At 38.2% G+C, this 22671-nt stretch overlaps 1 protein-coding gene across 1 annotated transcript; it reads left to right on the top strand.

Annotated features, from left to right (window-relative positions):
* The first annotated feature begins 221 nt into the window (after window positions 1-221).
* AGA (aspartylglucosaminidase) lies at window positions 222-17616 on the top strand. The gene is made up of 9 exons (XM_050895570.1): window positions 222-330; window positions 2330-2483; window positions 3125-3237; window positions 8035-8147; window positions 9123-9237; window positions 11236-11311; window positions 12131-12238; window positions 14988-15121; window positions 15960-17616. The coding sequence occupies exons 1-9, from the start codon at window positions 222-224 to the stop codon at window positions 16058-16060; spliced, it is 1023 nt and encodes a 340-aa protein (XP_050751527.1). The 3' UTR covers window positions 16061-17616.
* The last annotated feature ends 5055 nt before the right edge of the window (window positions 17617-22671 follow it).

Raw genomic sequence — 22671 nt, forward strand, 5'->3', positions numbered from 1 at the left:
AGCCTGGGCACCACCGACGCGCTTCCCGGTCACACCACTCCCCCGGCGCGGGCAGAAGCCTCCGCCCCACGATCTACAACTGTCAGCGGCCGTATCGCTCCGCCGCGGCGGGGCCGTGTGCGCATGCGCCGCCGCAGCCGCCTGATTCGTGGCGGCGCTGTGGGGGCCGGGCCGGGTGGCGATGGCGGCGGCGGCGGGAAGCGCGGGGGCAGGGGTGGATGATGGTGGCGCCTCTCTTGCTCGTCCTGTGGCAGCTGGCGGGCGCCGCCTCAGCCGCCGCCCTACCCGTAGTCATCAACACCTGGGCGTTTAGGAAGGCCGCAGAGACAGGTGCCCCGGCGGGGGGCCGGACCGGGTGGGGCCGGACCGGGTAGTGCCGATCGCTCGCTCGCTCGCTCGGCGCGCCTCCTGCTGCGCCCTCCTGCTGAGAGGCCGGCGGGAGGCTCTGGGTGTTGGCTTAAAAGCAAAATAAGTCTCTTGGACGTGGCCGCGCTTATGCGTGGCAAGAGGAAGCGGGCTGTGACCCTGCTTCCGTTCAACGGCTATGGCTGCAGCAGGCCAGGCTTCCTACTACCCGCTGTGCTCCCTTCACCGGTCAGAGCGATCACCGGTACCGGCAGGGAGACTGCGTGAAGTGCCTTGCCTGCGTGCTTGGAAAGGGTCTGCGTCGGGTCTCGGGGGAGCTTGGCCCCGGGCCGGGCGTCGGGGTGCTAGGTTACCTTCGTATGGGAAGGGGCCAAACCCCTGAGCTTGCGTTTGCATTGATGGTGCTCTTGTTGCTGAGCCTTGGTGTTGCCTGAGAGCCTGCGAGCAAATGGTTTAACTTTAAAGGTTGGGAAAAATGCGTTTAAAACAAAGCGGGGTTATGAGCTGTGGAAAAGCTAGATTAAAAACATTCTTTTGTTAATAATGTGGTTTATACTCTTGTGGCTGTTTGCAATGGTGACTTGTTTTTAATGATGCCCTTCTGAGGCTCATTCTTGCCCCCAAAGATTTAGATAATTCTGAATATTATATTTTTGGAGCTCTGTGTTGCTTAGTGATGTGTTACTGACAGTCAAAGCAGCTTTTCCTATGGCAACATAAATTAGTTGTGGATACTGATTTGAGAAGACTCATAGGCTATTTTAGCATAGTTGGGTTGTAAATAACCCCTTGTTAGGGAAGCCTTGCTAGTGATATGGGTTACCTATAATGCCTTGTATAGATCAGAAGTGAAATACAGTCATGAAAACTGCAAGGCCCTTGCTTTGCAGCTTTTGAAAGCTTGTGTTAAGGCTACTCACAGCAATAAAGGTAGTAGGAATTGGAGCAGTACTCCTCACACTGAAGTTTATAATAAAGACAAGCGTACGTGGAGTTGGACGTTAGGTATTAAGTCTTAATTTTTCCTTAGTGCAGACAGTTTCATGCACCTATGTTTCATGTGAAGATGAGGCTTGAGATGACTGAGATAGTGTAATAGTTCTGCCAAAAAGAGCTGGGCTGTATGCTGCTGCTGCCTCCCCTGTGCTGGGTCTGGAAGATGATGGAGCACCAGAGCCAGCACAAGGAGGAGGAAGCAGGATTGCAATTGTCTATGGCAGTGAGCTCAGGCATCTTGGAAAATCTTGCCTGAGGTCCAACCTTGTGAAATGTCATATGTGCAAAGCCTTCAGGCCCGGTTTATTCAAGTTGTGTCATTTGGCACGTCTGTAATGTCTTACGAAACTGCACCATGAGCTAGATCCTAAAGAATAGAAGACTAAGGGTTGAACAGGAGAAGGTGGAGACTGTAATTTCTTGTATGTTATTTCCATTTTCTTTTTGTTGTTATGTAGTCACTGATGTAGGTTTAGATCTTTTAGATCACTGTATGTTTTAGATCTTTTTATTCTGCAGCTGGACACTTAGTATTCTCATATGAAGCGTTTAAGGGCTGCTTGTTATAACTTTTTTTTTATTTTGAGATAAAAGTTTTGCTTCCCCTTCTCCCTCCCCCCAAAAGGCTTTAAATAAACAGTGATAAAGTAATGGTTGGTTCTGGGCAGAGGAGGTTATTTAATATATAGAAGTTGTGATGATTGTTAGTAAATAATACCTTCCCAGTCAGAAAAAAAGCTTTATTTCTCAGTCAGAAACACTAATCAGATATGCAAGAAAAACAGTATTTGGAAAAGTAATGCTTTACATTCTTTTGAATATATTTATATTTTGACTTTATTTCACCTATAAGTTATAGTTTACTTTTTTTATCCACTTTCATAGTGCATCTTCATCACATCATGCTTTAAAGCAGTACTGGAGACTGTTTTCACTGGTGACATTTAATTATTTGTGTTGATTACAGCTTGGAGAGTATTACAGTTGGGAGGTTCTGAGTTGGATGCGGTTGAGAGAGGTTGCGGTCAGTGTGAGATTGACCAGTGCGATGGGAGTGTGGGATATGGAGGAAGCCCAGATGAAAGTGGAGAAACAACACTGGACGCAATGATTATGGATGGGTAAGAAAACTACATGGAGAAAAGAATGATCCCTATAATTTTTAGCACACTTTAAGAGTTGTTACAGAGATCTTGTTGATTTAGGGCTGACTATGGGACAAGTTATATGTCAACTTGTGGAACTAGGAAAAATACTTATCTAATCGGTGGAAGAGTAGCTAAGCATGTTTGTTATTGAATCTTTACATGTAGTTCAGTGATCCAACTCTAGATATAGCAGTTACAGAGCAGATGGTTTGTAGCATTGTAAGCTTTCCCTTTAGATTCATTCCATAAATATTTCACTTCTGGAGCAATTGTCTTCTCTATTTACCATTTAAAGCTGTCCTGATTAAAAAGTAATTGCAAGTGTTTGGTTCATGTTATGAGTTTATGTAACAAAATAGTTACTCTACTGAAAATATTGCTGTGGGTGGAGTTATTGTTAGTTGAGGAACATCCCCGTGCTTGTGAAAGGAAACAATATATGTATGAAGTTTTTCCCTACTAGTGTGATGCCATCTGTCTATGGCATAGAACAATTAAAGCAATATGTTAAAGGAGAAAGCTTTCTAATTTAGATGAGAACAGATTTTGTCTAATAAAAAAATGTACAATTATTCTTACATTTTTAATAAGGTTTCAATATTTCTTGTTTGCAGCAACACTATGGAAGTTGGGGCAGTTGCGGATCTCAGGCACGTAAAAAATGCAATTGGTGTAGCGCGAAAGGTCATCGAATACACTAAGCATACATTATTAGTGGGAGAGTCAGGTAATTATTCCTTTAACCGTTTCCAAGTCGTACCCTCTTCTTTAAATGCTTCCTGTTAAAATTGCCATACATTAATCTTAGTAGTATAGGTGGAGGGATTCCCTGACAATCAAATGAATCTAGTCAAATAGTTCAGAAGTGTTTACTCTCTTATTACATGTGTATGAATTAGGTTTTATTCCATTATTCGCACATGAAAAGAAAAATACAATTTTATGGTCTTTCCACTAATTTAACTTCAAGTATTAGCTTGTAATCCCAAGGCTTTGCTAATATCACTGATATCAAAGGTATCAAAGATTATTTGATACAAGACACTATAGAAGCTGTTAGATGTAAACATTTCATTTAAAACCATGGAGTAACTTTTTCTAAGGAAAGACAGAATTACTAGACACTACAGTTACATTTTACTATTTTAGTATATATCAAGCACCTTAACTGTATTTCATAGTTTAAAAATCTTAATGAGAACTTGAATGCAAAAAAATTACATTAGGGCCTTTACTCCTAGGTGCAACAAAATAGCGATAGCAAACTCGAGGAATAGTTGAGCTTTTAAAATATGAGCTGCTGCTGTTAGAATAATACTGGTTTCAAAAGAGATGTACATTCCGGGGAGGTATATGAGTAGTGAGTGGAAGGTTACTTGGCTCACAGTTAAGGACTTTTAAAATGTATGTGCCTGCTCAGAAAGAAAGGTGGGGATAAGTGTGGAAGTTGACATCTGAGCATTAAGGGTAAGTCAAGTGCTTTGAAATTGATAAGAAAAGATAAAAGATTCTTTAAGGAATTAATGTGTACAGAGTGATAGAGAAATAAGTGCAACAGCAGTTTTTTAACGGAGTAAAATAGGCAATAGAGGAAGGTGAGGACAGTGTTTGACAGAAGGTCTGAAAAGAGAGAGAGAGATTTGCAGATTCTATTTAATTGAAGCATTTGGCCATGATGAGGTAACAAGTGGCTTTGGTAAGAGATTTCACAGGTGATGCTGAAAAAGAAATTGGTCAGGTGTTAAATAGAGGAGGAAGAAATGCTTATAATACTCCTTTTTCCATCATTGGTAGTTATCAAAATATTTTGATAACTTTTGATTGGTAGAATGAGCAGCAAAGATAAGGAAGATGAAGAAACGGAAGAATTAAAGTGCTGATTTAAAATACATTTTCCAGCCTAAGAAGAAAGCTCTTTGCGTAATGGAGTCATGTGGACAAGGCTGTTATGCCAAGTCCTTGCTGTCAGTGAGAACTTCCTCAGAAGAAACTGTCTAGCAGCAGTGGCAAAAGAAAGACAGAAAAGCTGAAGATATAGCTGAATAAAAATTGGAGATGGTAGTAAATGTTAGTGAATGAATCAAAGCAGTGGAGAAATTGAGAAAGAATAGTATTTCTTGCGAAGGAGTGTATTTTCTGTGGAAATACGAATATGGATAAAGGAAGCTATAGTTGTCCTTACCAGGTGAAGACGGATAAAGAAAAAACAGAGCTATAGCTTCAAAAGAATACATTTGAACCTTCAAGTCAGCATGTGAGAGAAACAACTGTTTCTTTTCTAAAGACAAATATTTACATTTTCCACCAGTAAATATTTACATATTCACCATTTTCACCAGCTAAAATAGTAAAACCGTTTCATATAAATGTATATAACTCTGCAGGCTTTTTTTATTCAAGATGCAAAATTGCTAAGGTTATTCCTTATTTTTTTCCGAGTAACTAAGCTGCACTTTTAATTGAGTATATTTAGTAATATAATCCAGGAAAGTCTGCCTGTCTCCTAAAATTTCATTTCTGTGAGTGGTTGACACCAGAGAGGAGGAGGCAAGCTGTGGCATGCATTAATTTTGTTTAGTTGATCATTTTTAAATGTATGACCAGTACATTGTTCCTGGCAGTAAAGTTTTATTAAAAGTAACATGACATTTTTGTTTTCAGTGTTAAAAACACTGATGGAATCTGTTAGAGTACCATGACACCTGAATAGTCCTCACAGTTCTGCTTACTTTGACTCAAAAAATTGAAGTTCAGGTATTTTAAACCTTTGGTACGTAGAGAACTTAAGGAAGAGGTTGTGTTACAGAATCACAGAATGGTTGAGGTTGGCAGGGACTTGAGGTCTTCTGGTCTTACCCCACTGCTCAAGCAGAGCCGGTAGCCCAGGACCATGTCCAGACGGTTTTTTAATATCTCCAAGGAGGGGGACTCCACAACCTCTGAGCAACTTGGTCACCTTCAGGGTGTAGAAGAGTTTCCTGCTGTTCAGAGGGAACCTCCTGTGTTTCAGTTTGTGCCCATTGCCTCTTGTCCTGTCTCTAGGCACCATTGAAAAGGGTTTGGCTTGGTGTTCTTTACACCCTCCCTTCAGATATTTTTATACACTGATGAGATCCCCCCTGAGCCTTTTCTTCTCCAGGCTGAACAGTCCCAGCTCTCTCAGCCTTTCCTCATAGGAGAGATGCTCCAGTCCCTTAATCATCTTTGTGGCCTTTCACCGGACTCTTTCCAGTATGTCCATGTCTCTCTTGTACTGGGGAGCCCAGAACTGGACACATTACTCCAGATGTGGCTTCTCCAGTGCTGAGTAGAGGGGAAGGGTCACCTCCCTTGACCTGCTGGCAACACTCTTAATGCTGGAGCTCGGCCTGCACTGTGACCTGCCTTTGCTGCAAGGGCACATTGCTGGCTGACATTCAGCTTGCTGCCCACCAGAACTACGTCTCCTCCTGCCAAGCTGCTTTCCCCCTGGGTGGCCCCAGCATGTACTGGTGCATGGCATTGTTCCTCCCCAGGTGTAGGACTTCGCACTTCTCTTTGTGGAACTGCATGACGTTCTTATCAGCCCATTTCTCCAGCCTGTCGAGATCACTCTGGATGCCAACATAACCCCCTGGTGTTTTAGCCACTCCTCCCAGTTTTGTATCATCTGCAAAATTTGCTGAGGGTACATATACTCTGCCCCATCATCCAGATCATTAATGAAGATATTTGATGTTACTGGACCCAATATTGACCCTCGGGGTACACTGCTAGTTACTGGCTCCAACTAGACTTCATAGCACTGATCACCACCCTCTGAGCTAAGCCCTTCAGCCAGTTTTCAGTCCACATCACTGCTCATCCAGCCAATACTTCATCAACTTCTATTTGAGGATCTTACGGGAGACGGTGTCAAAAGCCTTATGGAAGTCAAGGTAGACAATATCCACTGCTCTGCCCTCATCTGCCAAGCCAGTTGTTTCATCATAGATGGTTAGCAGGCTGATCAAGCATGACTTCCCTTTTGTGAAGCCATGCTGACTACTCCCAATCACCTTCTTGTCCTTCATGTGCTCAGAAGTGGTTTCCAGGGTTAGTTGTTCCATCATCTTCTCAGTGATCTTGGTGTAGCTCTTGTTGAACAGATACAGATAACAACACTGATCAGTTCTTGCACTGTTAAAAGAACTGCTTTCTCCATTTGTTGCCTGATTTCTTTAGGACAAGTCTTAGAAAACTAGCAATAAAGGCTGGGTATACCAAGGTAGAACTGAGTCTGGTGAGGGACATTCAGTGCAGAATGATTACAAGTGAGGAAAAAAAGAATTATTTTGGTTATCATCTGCCCAGAAATCTTCAGGTTTGTCTCTTAACAGATAGGAAAGTTTCATAATCACAGTGTACCTGACTTTTTCCCTTTTTGTCATAGCAGTACTTAGACCAGTAATCCAAGTCAAAAGTTCAGAGAGTAAAAATGACCAACTCTGCTTCCTGGAATAGAAACAAGGCTTCAAAAGTCATGAAAGAATGACTGACAAACATACACAAGCACAATTTTATCTTATTAAAAAAAAAAAAAAAAAGAAAAAAACCAATAAAAACCCCTGTCTGCCTGTTGTAGAAATGGGAAAATAAATATCTGTTTAATTGAAGCTGTCAGTTTTCTTTTCCTCTGAGTGCAGAGACTTTAATTGTGTCAGTTTTTAAGAAAAACACAGAAAAGCTGTCCAGAAATAATTGAAAGCTTTTCTTAATTCTTGGACTGGAGAAGCTTGTTCAGCTGTGTCTTATAGTGACATTATTGTCAAAGATTGGTAATATAAATTGTTCAAGCATCTGAATCTAGCAACAGTATCTGTTACTAGGTAATATCAAAGGTGCCTACAACTAAAAGAAGAGAGAACAGTTGATCTTTTTTCTTTTCTCTTTCCCTAACTATAAAAGCCATTTTTAGGAGTGCAGCATTCTTCCATGGCTTGTGTTGGTATTTCTTTTGCTCCCTTGACACATACTATATTAATTTCAAAAACAAGGAAGCAGTCACTTTTAAAGCTGCAAGGAAGAAGTGTGATATGATGTAAGCTGTTGGATTGATTTGTTATCAGTGGTTTAGTGGTAAATGTTGTGCCACTATGTTACTTACATTTCATAAAAGACTAGCTTTTTAAGGAAAATACACTATTATTTGTATCACTTATTTAAATATTTCTGTGACACACACAGCCCAGGCTGCTCTTGCTCCAGGTTATTTGTGTCCAGTTGATTAACAGAGTTGAACTTGTTTCTCTTTCAATGGTAAAACTTATGTGTTAAATTTCCTCAATTCACTGTAACTATGTTGATATTACCAGTGAAAGGAGGGTTTGTTACTGCAGTTGTACGTCACTATAATGGCTGATACTGCTCTCTGAAGAAATATTTCTCATCTCCATAGATAATGTAGAATTTCTTGATTTCTAGATAACATTACATGAATGCATTATCATAAAATGTATAAAAATGTGAATAAATTAATGGTTTTGTTCTGTTGTTGCTTTTAAAGCCTCCCTGTTTGCTGTAAGAATGGGGTTTCCGTATGAAGATTTAACTACCCAAAAATCTCTTTCGGTGTATTCGAAGTGGCTTAATCAAAGCTGCCAGCCAAACTACTGGAAGGTACAGTGCAGTGGTGGTGGTGAAGTGGCAGTTTAGAAAGTCAGTAATGCAGCGTTGCCTCTTCCTTTCAGCTTATGTTGAAGTTGTGCTTTATGTGTGAAGAAAAAAAAAAAAAAGTTTTGCTTATTAAACAGAACAAACTTGGAATTACCAAGCATTTGGTAGACTCGGGAAGAGTATATGGCTAGCTCTTATTTCTTAGATCTTGCTGGTTTTGATGCTGCTGCAGTAGCGTTTTGGTGGGGAAAATTTTTTTTTTAGCTCTAAATTTGGGCAGGACTTCTCAAACTAAACAAAGTAGTGCATGTATTTTTTGATGCATATGTAAATTTCTGAAAGAAAATCTTACAGTAGCAATTAAGGTCCTTAAATAGTTAGAGTGGCTTTATGCAGACTTGTGAACACATCACATTAGTGCAGCTGTGTTAAACTTGCCTATTGTGGTGAGGGGTTTTTTTTTGTTTTGAGATTGGTGGTGTAGATTTCTACATGTTTCTACACTGTCTTCATTGTTTCTTGGATATGAGATGCTGCATTGCTGAACCATTTTAATTCAGTACTTACTCTGTTTTTCAGTTGGGAAAATATCTTGACTATGATACTGACTTGACGTAATATCTTGACTTGACATTAGTAAAACAAACTCAGTTCATCTGGTTGTTTTTTTAGATTGAAAATTTTCTTCACTTTGCTGAAGAATGAGCTTTTTTTTTTGACCAGTCAATTAGGAAAAAGAGAATCTTTAATTTGAACAACATAACTTTCTAGTAGGAAAAACTTTTTACCATATAATACCGGAAGTCAGTCTTTATTCTTTAAGCGAAACAACTTGCGGGATTTCAGTACAGCTGTATCATTTGAGTATTGGGCATCTGATACATGTGTAGTAGATTATAGGTATTGATTGTAGTATTTTTAAGTTTATCTGTAATGAAGCATAATATATTATTCATGCAAATAACAAAATAATTACAGAATGTGGTACCAGACTCTTCAAAATCCTGTGGACCATACAAACGACCTGAAAAAGTAATTTGTAAAGAAGAACAGACCATCTTGCAAAGAAGTGTTCATAATCATGACACTATTGGTAACAACCTTTGGTAACTCTGATGCTATATTTTTTTTTTCCTCATTCCCCTACAGATTTAATCATACTGAGTTTAAAGAAAAGTATTTCGTATAGGTATTATTTCCCCTTTATAGTGGTTTCAAGATCATGTTATTTATATGTTAGGATGGAGTGCCTAAAAGTAGGATTTGGTTTTGGGGTTTTTTTTCAGGCACTGGCTGCACAGCCACTTGCTTCATTTTTTGCCCTTAGCTATTTGTTCATTGCCCTACTACTTTTCCCTCAGATATCTTGGCATAATTGCTTGGGCAGCTATGGATGCTTAGAAAACTGATCAAGGTTAAAAATAGTTATTTTTATCTTGATTATGGTTAACTTACGTCAAGTCTTCCCTGTAGCTGTCAGACCAGCTTAAAAGGCTTTGCAGTGGTGGAAGAAATTAGTAAACAGTCCTATTGCCAACCAAAAGCAATGTTTGTCAAACAGTCCTTAAACTTATAAAATAAAGCTTACTTTCATTTTTCTTCTATTCTGGCTTTTGACTAAATCAATAAATTTCCACAGGAACTACTATGGTTAGCAGCAGTAGTCCCCAAAGACTTCTCAGAGTTTACTGATTGAGGACTGTTAATTGCTAAGCCTATAAGCTGATTAATGAGCAGATCAGACACAGGACTGGAGCAATTACAGATTCATGTCTTTCAAAGATTTATCCTTTGTAGTGTTGAAACTTAGACCTTTTGTTTTAGTCTGGATTTTTCTCAGTTTAGCAATTCAGAACTTTCTGCCTGACAGTATTTGCAATACTAAGAATTAACAAGTTGTTTCAACTGTGAATCTTTCTTCTTTGCTTCCAGTCCACCCTACTAATAACCAATTAATGTTCTACATAAGTCAGGCAACCTACCAAATTCTTAAGTTCGTAGGTAGTTTTCTTTACTGGTTTATACAGTGTTCAATGTGTTCTAGAAAACTTGTAAGTTGTGGAGTGTCAGGATGAGAGGGAAATCTACTAACTACCATTCAGGAATTGATGTATCATGAAGTAGTCCTAAGCTGTTCTGTAGTAAATGATGGCGCTTATATTTGTACTTCAAGTTCTCCCACCCCATTGTTTTATGTATGAAATGTCTCCTTGACTAACAACACATTTTGAGAAGAGTCTTCATTCAGAATGCATTTAGGAAATTGGTAGGAACTGATGCCCTTTCAGTCTTTTTGCAGAGCCTAATGGTGGCCATAGAGTCAGTGCCTCTATGCTTTTAGCTTCTACTGGTCAGGAAACTTTTCTATGAGAAGGAGGTACTGCGTAGTGAGATCAGAGAATTTGAATTCTGCTTCTTGGCTGTCACTTTGTACTGGAGTTTGATGCCAGCAGCAATTTCTGCCCTCTCTTAAAGAGATGAAGTTTTGCTTTATGGAGAATCAGCTGATCCCAAATCCTGTTCCAGGTGCCAGTCTAAGCTTCTCTAATGAGGCAGTGGCTTCCCTATCAGCACAAAATTTAGCAAGGGGTAGCCTCATCCACACATTTGATTGCCTGTCATGTAATTCTTGTTACTTTGGTAGGCAGTATTTTACCTTCTGCCAAATTTAAGATCATCCTTCTGACTTTTTTTTTAATCTCCCTCAAGCACCATTTATAATTTCCAAACTTTATTGTTCTGATGGTACTACGGCAGGATGTGATGACACCAGGTACTTGTTGTCTACTGGTTAACGTAGGTGTATATCAGGAGACAGTGGCTGCTTGGGCAGCAGTAACGTACAGCTCTGAACAGTGTGGCACTCACTGTTTTAGATTGCATTCTAAGGTCTTGTAATACATCCAAAAAGTTTCCAAATGTGTTTTACAAAGAACTTGTTTTCTTTAAGAGTACGACTTTTCTGTGTTTCAGGATATCAGTAATTTGAATAGTCTGGGTATCATGGTTCTGTTTGATAACCATACTACCAATTTTAACAAATTTGTTAGGAGTGTTTCTGAACATGTTTCATCCATATTGAAAATTTTAGGTATGGTTGTAATTGGTGGGAGTGGAACCGTTGCTTCTGGGACATCTACTAATGGTGCAGTCCACAAAATTCCAGGGTTAGTATGTCTGGTTTTACAAAAAAGCTTTTTCCTGTCTCATTTCCTATGTTAAGCTTATCTAAAGGTTATATGTTTTAGATTGTGATGATCACAAAATGGCCTTGCTTATTTCAGGGCACTGCTGTAAATCCTAATACTGAGAAACTGATTCAGTTGCAAGATGATTTGTGTTTCTTTGAGGGAATACTTGTTTTTCAGCTGGCTTAAGTCACCATACAGGGACACAAACAACTGGCACAGCTGTGAGGCAACTTTTGTAAGGCAAGGCACCAGAGATGAATGAGCATTCTGGAGAGGTGCACAGTCTCCAAAGCAGTCTACATAGAATCAGAGCCCCAGGCCTGTATTTTGTCTTTGAGGTTTTTTTTTTCTACCCAGTTAGGAATCTTGTCTGTCAACCAAGTCAGACAACTTCTGGATTTAGCAACAAGTTATTGAACATACTAATGTCCCCAGCTGCTTACCGTTGCCCACTGGCTAAACCTTACTGCCCTAACTGTAGTCAGTATAATAACAAACAGTTGTGTATCGGAGGTGAATTTAGCCTCAGGTCAGTCAGGTTATCACAGATCACTTTTATCGGTAGTTTTAAGACAAGACTTCTGACTGCAGTGGAGTGACCTCTTTACCTGTTCTGTTCTCCTGTGGGTTTAACACTAACCCAGCTGGAGGCAATAAGGTTGACAAAGTTAAAAATGTGCCCAAGCCATATGAACTTGCCAGTATGAGGCCAAGAGCTATTACATTAATGCAATCCCACTGCAATTAGTAAATTATAGTTTTCTAGTTGTTTTTTTTTTCCATTGTTCACTACAGCCGTGTAGGAGATTCTCCGATAGCTGGAGCAGGATCCTATGCGGATAGTACAGCTGGAGGAGCTGCAGCCACTGGGGATGGTGACATCATGATGCGCTTCTTACCCAGGTTTGTCCTTAGGCCAGACTTTGCTAGCTTTCTCTAGCAAAATGTGAACTCAGTAAATGAAGTAATTGATTAAAAAGACAGTCTGACTTACTGGCTGGTGAAGTGGGAGTAAAGGAAGGAATGGAAGGGGAAAGAACAGTAGCAGAATCAAGTCATCCTTATGATCTGTCTTAAAAGAAGTGACTTCTTAAATATCTTGATGACAGATCCCTTAATACTGCCAAGCTGTGAGCAAACAGGCAGCAGGTAATGAGTATATTCCCAACCTGCATGCTTTGTAACAGAACTGATTAGCTTTCTCCTTCAAAGTGTTTTGTTGTGTGGGAGATAAGCGTCATAAATTGTAGAAAGGATGAGGAGTGAGTCTCAGATTACTCAGGAGGGTGGAGAGGTGTCACTGTAACAATCCTATATAATTGCATCTGATTTGAAACTGGAAGAGGTGGTTTAGTGCTATCGTTGTGGTTGCATAACCTGTGTAAAATATGGCTGTTTTCATCACTCAGTCTTGACAGCCATTCTTGTGGGTTGGTCTCAGCAGGACTGAGTTATGGAAGTCCATGCTGAACATAATGGACACTGATGCTTGAAGGAATATATAGCAGTGGCCTTCATATTACTCAGGTGCTTTTTCTGAAACTCTGGCAGTTATGAGTGTCTACTAGCTGTTGCATATTTACAAATGTCCTCAATGAGTTTCAAGCTGTTCCAAGCCAGTCTTGAAATACAGGGCAATTGACAACTTCATGAATTATCCTGAGATATCAGATACCAACAGTAGTAGTGAGTTGAGCTCCACTATGAGGTTAATTAATAAAAGCTTACATTACAGTTTAGCAGCCTGAAGGATTTGGCTGTAATGCTTAAAACATTTTGTGTTGGCACCAACGAATTTTAGAAAACAACTCAGACTAGATGGTTAATCACAGGTTCCTTGTAGATACAGATCTTTCCTAATTCCATGTTATTTAGTGTCCTGGTTTCAGCTGCAATAGAGTTAATTCTCTTCTTAGTAGCTGGTACAGTGCTGTGTTTTGGATTTAGTGTGAGAATAATGTTGATAATATGCTGATGTTTTGGTTGTTGCTAAGTAGCGCTTGTCCTAAGTTGAGGATTTTTCAGTTTCCCATGCTCTGCCAGCAGGAAGGTGTGCAAGAAGCTGGGAGGGAGCATAGCCGGGGCAGCTGGCCTGGACTAGGCAAAGGGATATTCCATACCGTAGAAAGTCATGCCCTGTATATAAATGGGAGGGAGTTGGCTGGGAGAGGCCGATCGCTGCTTGGGCATTGGTCAGCAGGTGGTGAGCAATTGCACTGTGCATCACTGGTTTTTTTTTCCTTTTTTCCCCTCTTCTTTTTTTTTTTTTAATATTCCTTTTCATTACTATTATTATTATATTTCATTGTTACTATTGTTAGTATTATATCTTACTTTAGTTATTAAACCGTTCTTATCTCAACCCACAAGTTTTACCTTTTTTCCCGATTCTCCTCCCCATCCCACTGGAGTGAGGGAGCGGCTGCATGGTGCTTAACTGCTGGCTGGGTTTAAACCACGACATTTAGATATTCCCACATGAAAACAAAGAATAGAATTGACCTGCCAGAAGTGAAGGAAGTGTCAAATAAAGGGCAAAATTGCTAATATTTTCTGTCCGCCTTCTTTGAGATAGTAGCATCTCACTGAGTTTTTGATTAGTCAAGAGACCCCTGTGAAATACAGCTTTATATTCAGATAGTTATCTTTAGATAACTTGAACCTATTTGATTGTTAAAATAAATCAAAGATAATAGGGAGTCTCAAAATGCAAGGAAAGTTCTCTTCTGCGGTACTCTGATAACATCTATAGTTAATGCTATCTGTAGATGAGTCTTAGTGTAACAAGAGCGGCTTGGTCTTGGTATATGCATCTTTCATCAGAACAAAATCTAGTGTTGTTTGCTTGTAAGTTATTATGCGTTGCCTTTTAATCTTCAGGTTCTGAAAGAAAATGACAACAGAAGTAATTTTTTTTCCTCTGAGGACATTTTGGAAATGCAACTGATTTGATCTCAAGCAATGTCCATATAGTCATTTGTCTAATGATACTGTAGATACAAAGGAAGTTAGTTTTTATTACTCTCTCATTTAGAGTAAGAATTTTTTTAAATTGGCTTGCAAAAAATTTGAAAGTGGCTCAAAGTCTCAAAACGTTATACCTTCATATTCATGAAATAAAGAAACTGTGTCAATTTTGAGGTTTTCAGAAACTTAAGTTTTTCTCTGCAAGATCTTTGATGCTTACTGAAATCAGTAATTTATCAGTAATGTAATATCAGAGATCAATTTTCTTCAAAAAAATTACCTTGACATTGGCCTTTTTGAAAACTAGTAATAACTTTTAACGTCGAACTTAATCATGCAATGAAAAGTAAAAGCCACTAACTCTTTAACTGCTTCTTTGCAGTTCTTTGACTGATCTGTTGCTTAGCCTCTCCTCCTGCAAATGATCAGAAAGTTATCCCAGGCTTGGTCCTGCCTTAGAATGATAGATGGCATAGATGACATCTTGCAGCCCCTTTTAGTCCTGTTTCTAATTACTTTTCATGTAGAACTTGAGAAATATTTGCCAATATGAAGTTTCGCTAAAGATTATTTATCATGTGTTTCCATTATTCAAAGAAATCAAGGTCTCTCAATGGTATTTTAGAATATATAACCTGAATATGGCTAACTGTCTGAGTGTGGGGTTGTTTTTTTTTTTTTTTAGTTATCAAGCAGTGGAGTATATGAGGATGGGAACAGACCCAACAGTAGCTTGTCAGAAAGTTATTTCCAGAATCCAGAAGTATGCTCCAAAGTTCTTTGGTGCTGTTATATGTGCCAATACAACTGGAAGTTATGGTATGTATTTTGCTTAACAGACAAAGCTTGTTGACCCTAACTAGGTAACAGAAATACAAAACTGAAGGTGGATTTTAAAGCAGAAGTCTTTAATTATTCTTTGAACGCTGCAGCAATACTGGCTGTTCATAATATCAAATGCTGGTTAGCAGGGCAACTGTCCTAGTGTGGACTTGAGATATTTTAATTTTTCCTCTGCATTTTGATGTCTTAGACTTTCACCAAATTTATGCAAGTCTTAGTAAAAATCAAAAATATTTACAATCTTCATGTGTTTTCCGGGACTGTGTATGATTAATTTGAAGGTTTTAAAAAAGAATGCTTATGCCTCCTCTAGATATGGCATAAGGCAGGGAGAATGTGAATGTTAAGCATAGGTTCAAAGCAGTCCAAGATCAGTCATTGTGCCAGGCATCTCATTAGTGAACTCTTAGATCAGTAGGAAATACAATTTGCTAATCAACATGGCTTATTTAGTTAGACTGCTTATTGCTGTTCTTTGATCTCTTATTTCCCATAGTTCTGTGTTTAAGAGATTAGTGTTGGAGGAACTCATTAAGTTAATCAGGACTGAAAAAGAGAGAGAGATATTTTCCTAATTTAAGTTACTGTTTTGAATTGTATTATAAGGGCATTAATTGCACTACAGCAGTCAGTAGCACTGTATTTTTACTTAAAAATTAAATACTTTCAAGATGTCTTGGGTTAAACAGATTGTAAAAGAATAATTACACCATTGTAGTAGAATTAGTAACTGGGTCTTTAGATGATAAAGTACAATGACAAAGACACTAATCCTAAATGTAGCAAATTACACTTTTTTGTCTTTCTTTCCTAGGTGCTGCATGTAATAAAATTCCAGGATTCACTCAGTTTCACTTCATGGTTTCTAGTCCTTTGCTGAGTCAGCCAACTGAGCAAGTAGTAGATTGCATTTAATTTCTTTTGTCCTATTAACATCTACATTTAAAGGAGGAAAGTGCTAAGGTTCCCCAGGTGTTACTTTTTAAAATGGTTGTTCATTTTCACTGTTGCATAATCATGTGAACAAGTACAAAGGTATGTTGATGGTGCAGCTACTACTTTGCTGTTTTTAATATCTTCTACTTTATTATGGCTTTATGTAATGCAACTAAGCTTAATCTGTAGTTTCCTGATGTAATTATCTTGGTAACTTATCTCTAAATGATTGTAGACTGGTACTATAATCTAGAACGAGGTTTAAAAAACTGACTGTCTTTAGTTCGAGGAAAGTGAACATAGTTGCAAAATTATAGTTAGTGCTGACCCTTTCACAGTTAGCATAGGCAATTCATCTCTGTTTAAAAATCTACATCTAAGTGAAATGTCTGAAATTGATGTGCTTCACTACTGAGGTCTCTTAAGTCATGAATTTAGTAGGCATTACGTACATCCCAACTAAATTTCTAAACTTTTGCAAACCTGACAGTCAAACTGTGGTTCTAAATACCACAAAAAGTTATCTGTTGTACATTTACTTCCAAGTAATGCCAAGTTTCAAAGTAGAGCTTTGGTCACTGGGTAAAAAACTTCCAAAGAGAGCTCATAAAGTGGACAAGTGGTCATATGTGTGCAAAGAGACCAAGTGTCTAATGACTCTTATAGTCTATCTGTTTTCCTAAGAACTAAGTAGCTAAAAGTGATGAATAGTAAACATTGAACTGGACCTTCACTTTGCCATTTAAAAACATACTTGGTAGAAATCTGGAAGAAAGGGCAGGGAGCGTGAAAGGCTCTGCCTCTACACATGAGACTTATTTTGAGAATATTTAATTGTCTTTCTAAGACTTAGTCCAGATTTTCTTTTCTCTTGAAAAGAAAATTGCATGCAAATGCTGACAAGCAAGGAAAGGGGGTTGGAAAGGAGTGGAGATGATTTCAAAGCTTTAAGAGATAAGGAGCATCTCCTTGTGGACCTTTCTAACTTGTTTCGCAACAGCTGAGAATACATTTGAATAGAGAGGACATCCAAACATCCCTGGTAGTACAAGCCTTCAAGGATTATTGCGTTGACTCTAGCTGGATGTGAAGACAGGTGGAAATCTTCCTGTCACCTTTTTTTGTAGTGGAAGTCAAGTTATGAATCTTAATCACAGTGATTTCCTTGTCACTGATATGCTGTGCACTTTCCCTTTCCTGTAGCACATCTACCCCTGCAAAGGAGCAGTTGCATACCTAGAGCATGACAGTTACCCAGAGCTGACGGAGCTGGGTTTGACGCTTTCTCTTTCTGTGTCTAGAGATACTAGGATTCATTTGTAATAGAACTTCAGCATCTTGAGGATTGTTCCATAGGTATTTGAAGATCTGTTTGATTGTTTTCTTAACTTGGTAGCTTGCTGATCATTTGAATCTCTGCTAAACTTGAGCTAGGAAAAGTTAAAAGGGGGGAGCAAGTAAAATGAGCATGTCTTGTCATAAACACTTTAATTATTCTTTGTCTACTTGAATAAAATCATTGGGTAATAAAAGCACACCTTAACGTATCATTTATAAGTGAGGTTGTTTAGATGCTTGTGTGCTGTGCTTTAGAATGATTGTTGCCTTATGTTCTGAGTTGGTATCTTTGAAAGTTGGAAAAAAACGTTCAAACTAGAACAGCCATCTTTAATGGCCTGCTGTTGAACTTCATCAACAAAGTAATTTGTTTGGTGATTCACTTCTGTCACTGGATCTTTAGAGCATCTCGTAGCACAGAGTTCACTGTAGGCCACAACAAGCTTTAGTCAAAGAAGCTCTTACTGAATATATCTGCACTGGTTTAAGATAAGTTTTCTACCTGTCCTACCTACAACCCTCTGCCATGGCTGCTGTATCTTCGGATAACTCAGGCAGTCAAGTGCAAATAGATTAATAAAATCCCAGTGATTGTTACTTTGGAGGTAGCATTGTGGATTGTGAACAGAGAAGGTTCAGTACTGGCAGCTGAGTGGTAATGTCTGAAATGGCTGCAGCTGAATCCACCAGGATTCATTTTTGAGAGAGGTTGGGAACATCCATGGCTTGCTTTCTAGTGTGCTTATGCCACTCTGTGCTACCTAGTGTATGCCTCTAGAGGCTATGAGTGCTGGTGCTGAAAGATCATGAGCGCTCTATAACAGTGTACCTGAAGTCACTAAATTACAATTCTAACTTACTACATAGTCACCTCATCTATATGTGAACTTGTCTCCATGAGACATACGTACTAATACATGTGGTTTAATAACGTAGGTTACTTTGTCATGCTGAATTAGTTATCATAAATGAAAGAGTTAGTTTGTGTAAACTATTTTAGTATATTATTAATTTGACAGTATATTAAATTGTAATATTTATACGTGTGCCATTCTGATGTTATGGACAGAATTCTGAATTTAAAAAATAATTTGCTTAGTATTTTGTATTAAAAATATTTCTTTAAAGGTTGTTTAGTAGTAGTGCTGTTCTCTTATGCTTAGCGGACACAGGAGTTTTTTTAAGAAAGCTTTTTACAAGTACCCTTGCCAAAAGTAAGTAAAAACTCTATGACAGTTTCTGCTGTGGTTGCAAAAAAAAAAAAAAATCTTACTGTTTCTGATTTCAAGGAATTTTGTATTTTTAAGTTTTTACTCTCAAACTTTTACCACAAAACACAGAAGAAGCCTACAGAGAATATGAGTATTTGCAAGTTAGTGGTACAGTTGAATGCATCCTGTCTGTAAAGTTGTGGGGGTTTTTTTATGTCCAACTGTGTTTTAAGTGCATTAGCTTCTAGCTAGCCTGCTTTTTTCTATTTCTAAAACTTCTTACCAAATTATTACTTCATCCAATGTAGACAGAAAAAGAATCTTAGCTCAATGGTCTGACTAATAAAGCTAACTATGCCATGGTTTTGTATGCCACTGAATTGTTCTTTAATAAAGCACTCTATATGAACCCTGACAATGTTTTGTGTGCACTTATTGAAGAAAACTTCCCTGTCATTTCACTGTTTGTAGGTTACCACTGAGATACGTCCTTTCATCTGTAGCTGCCTGAATCAGGAATAATTCAGATTTTCAGAGAATTCAAGGTTGGTCTTTCAGATGGAATCTACAAGTAATACTATATAAGCTGGAGTGAATCTATTATCTCTTCACAGAGTGGTGCTGATTGCTTTTTAACTTAGAAATTCTTCTTTTAGCATTTGTTGTTTGGGTTTAATTATTCCATGGCTGTTGTAACTCATTAACTCTGTTCATCCTTGTTTTGAAACAGAGAATACGTGTAGGATTTCAGTTCTGTTATCTGTAGTCTGTGTGTGTGAAGAAACATCAGTGATACAGTTAAATTTACTTTAGCTCTAATATACAAGTAGTATGTTATACGTTAAACACTGAACTACAGATGTTCTCACTGGAGGGTCTGTTCATTCCTCCACGTAAGTTCCATTAAATTTACAGCAAAAGAACATTACTGAAATGTCCATGGAGCTGATGTGGCAGAATCTCAGGATTTTATGACTAGCTTTGTTGTTATTGTTTAAGCTGCTGAGTCAGGCAGCAAACATTTTTAGATGTTGTGCATTTAACATTTGCTGTGTTTTCCTTATCTTCTTTTTTTTTTTCCCTGACAGTTGGAATCAATGTAGGTAAATACACCTGCTGTGCAGTGCTCTCTTGGTGTGATTAGTTGATATGTTTACAGTGACAGGTGGCGGTCTGTGAAATAAAAGCAATAGCAACTTCAAAGTGTGCCAGTTGTTCAGGGAATTCCTGTTACTGGTGATTTTTTTTTTTTTTTTTCTTCTAGTAGGATAGGGAAAAATCTTTGGAAGAAAAGTTTTTGATTATACTTTTCCATGTAGAGTTTTATGGAAACAGTTGTGTTGTAAAAGTCAGGGGGTTTTATTGGTTAGAAATGCTGATTTCAGAGCTCTGCGTGGAAAAAGCTTTCATGTGTTAGATGAATGGGAAGTTTCTTGTTTTCACCCTTTGCATACTTTCCAGGCCAACTCCAAAATATGTTTCAGCTCTAATTCTGTTTGTTGCTAAATTATTATTTTGATTGCTGGTGTTGTGTAAAATATAAAAAGCGGTGAGCTCTGGCACTTGAATGTAGTTGTGAAGTTGGGTTGCATTTTGTATTTCTGCTTCCTTAGCATTTGTCATTTAAAGATCCTAAGGAATAAGAAATTCAATTTAGCAAGAAATCTAGTGGCCTCTGTTTATTTGAATATTCTTATGTACAGATGGGAGGAACCTGAAGTTGTTACTTTTCCAAGACAAGCATACAGAGATTGTTATAGAACCTAACCCTCCCAACAAGAGAAAGGCTTTTTGTGAAAGAGTGTCCACTTAAGTCTGATCTTCCAACTGCATTCGCAGACTGTATTTAGTCTTTGTAGAATGTCAGGGTAACGGAACAGGAAAAATGCACTGTGATACTCTGACACCTTAATCTTTTGTTTTCGTTGTTACAAGATCAAAATGTTTAAGATACTTCTCTGTTGAAGGTTTAGTAACTTGAATTCACAAATATATATGGTCTCAGTTACAGATGAGCTTTTTGTCAAACACTGACAGTGTTCCCTGTGAAGTGTTCAAGCCCAAGTTGGATGGGGCTTTGAGCAACCTGGTCTAGTGGAAGGTGTTCCTGCCCATGGTAGGGACGTTGGAACTACATGATCTTTAAGGTCCCTTCCAACCCAAACCATTCTATGATTCTATGACAAGATTTTTGTAAATTTTTTTCCTACTGATTAATTTCATGTGAAAGAAATGAAATTACATATTTACATATAGACATTTACATGTTACAGTAGTATTTCATAATATTATACTAAGCAACCACAATATTAGATCAGCTTGTAATTGCAAAACTGAAATGGGAAATAGACACTAAATAATTTCTCTCACATAGAATTTTAGGATCTGGATGTCTTATTGTTTGAAAGTCTGAAAAACGTTTGCCTTCATGTTAATTTCCACAGGCTATATTACCACATTCATTTTACTCATAGTCTTCACTTAAATTGCTGTATAGGTTCTCTGTTGTTGCACAGGACCTTGGCAAATTAGATTCTCTTCAGCTCTGTGGGATAAACAAGGTTTTTAGGCAAAGTTGTTTTCACTTGTCAACGAAATTCTCCTGCACTTCTTCCCGCCCCTCACTCCTGCCCCATGCAAAAGTAATTTCATCTGCGGCTTAAAGTAGATTTTAGGATGACTTTTGCTAAGGGATAGTATCACATGCTGCTGAAGCCATTTCACAAAAATTTCACAAAATCACCTCCAAACCAAATAGATACATTGCTTATACTTGCTACAACTACAGCAATTTTTGACGTACTCTCCGGTCTGTCTAAAGCCTTCTTCCATGTATAGGCATATTCCTTTTCCTACCTCCCGCCTCTGAAATCAGAAGAATACTGGTGGGTTTTTTCCTGTTCTCCTGTCATTACTTTATACTTTCTTCAAATGTGTAGTTTGTTGTTTCATAAATGTTTTCTCCATATTAATTTGCTTTCTTGTTGCTATCAGCAACCTGTGTCATTATAACAGCTTTCTTGACGCATTCTGACTATACCCATCCAGGTTCAACTGTTGGTTAATTTTCTTTCTGAAGTTTCCTTCGTGCGTGATGTAGGCTGTCTTGTATTATTATTTTGCCAAGTAGTATTTGGCGGGGAGGATCCAAGTTCTGGATATTAAGACTTCTTAAAGGTGGCATAATTCCTCCAGCAGTTAGTCATTTTTCTTGATGTTTAAGAAGCCTACTGTCTACTTTTGTAGGGGAGAGGCGGGACTTAGGGGGTTTCTTGTGTTTGTAAATACGAAAAATAATAGATAATACTGTATTGTCCTGAATTAACTAGTAGCGAGTTAGTGATTTAAACACCAGCTACAGAAGTTGCATTTTTGAGGGTTGAAGGAGGAATTACTCAAACTTAGAAACAGTATCACAGGAGATTCCAGTATCGCAGTACTACAGATTTAGGATTATACTTAGCTAGGTCATGAATGCTTATTGTTCATAAGTAGATGCTTGATGGTATATGTGGTTATTTATTAAATACAATGTGACAGGCTATTTGAAAATAAAAATGGTTGTGCTGCTAGCTTAATACTACTCCTGGATATTCATTGTTACGAGAAGAATTCCAAGGCAAATTATCATAGATCATCTGTGAGGATGAAGGTTGGGTTGGCAGGCTAATACATAGAGAATTATAAAGGAACTGAAACTTCCCATAAATTAATATTTTTGTCTGCAGCACTTTTCCTGAGCATTGAGGAGCAGCGTAGAACTGAGTTTCCTACTTTTGTTGTGTCAATTCTTTATCTATGTAAGATTTTTTTCTGAAGGGTTTACAGTAATAGATGAAGTAAAGCATTATAGATTAAAAGGGTGAATGTAAAAAGTATTATAAACAAGTCTAATTCCTATGCAGCCAAGTGTGTTCTGCTAATTTGGTTGTTACTGAAGACTAATTTGTGTGTTATAAAGTAGAAAATTACATTGGAGTAGCTGCAGTGTTAACGAACAGTAACTATTTAAATTCAATCTGTACCCATTCTTATGAATCC

The sequence above is a fragment of the Gymnogyps californianus genome, chromosome 4 (genome assembly GCF_018139145.2).
Source record: "Gymnogyps californianus isolate 813 chromosome 4, ASM1813914v2, whole genome shotgun sequence".
NCBI lineage: Eukaryota > Metazoa > Chordata > Aves > Accipitriformes > Cathartidae > Gymnogyps > Gymnogyps californianus.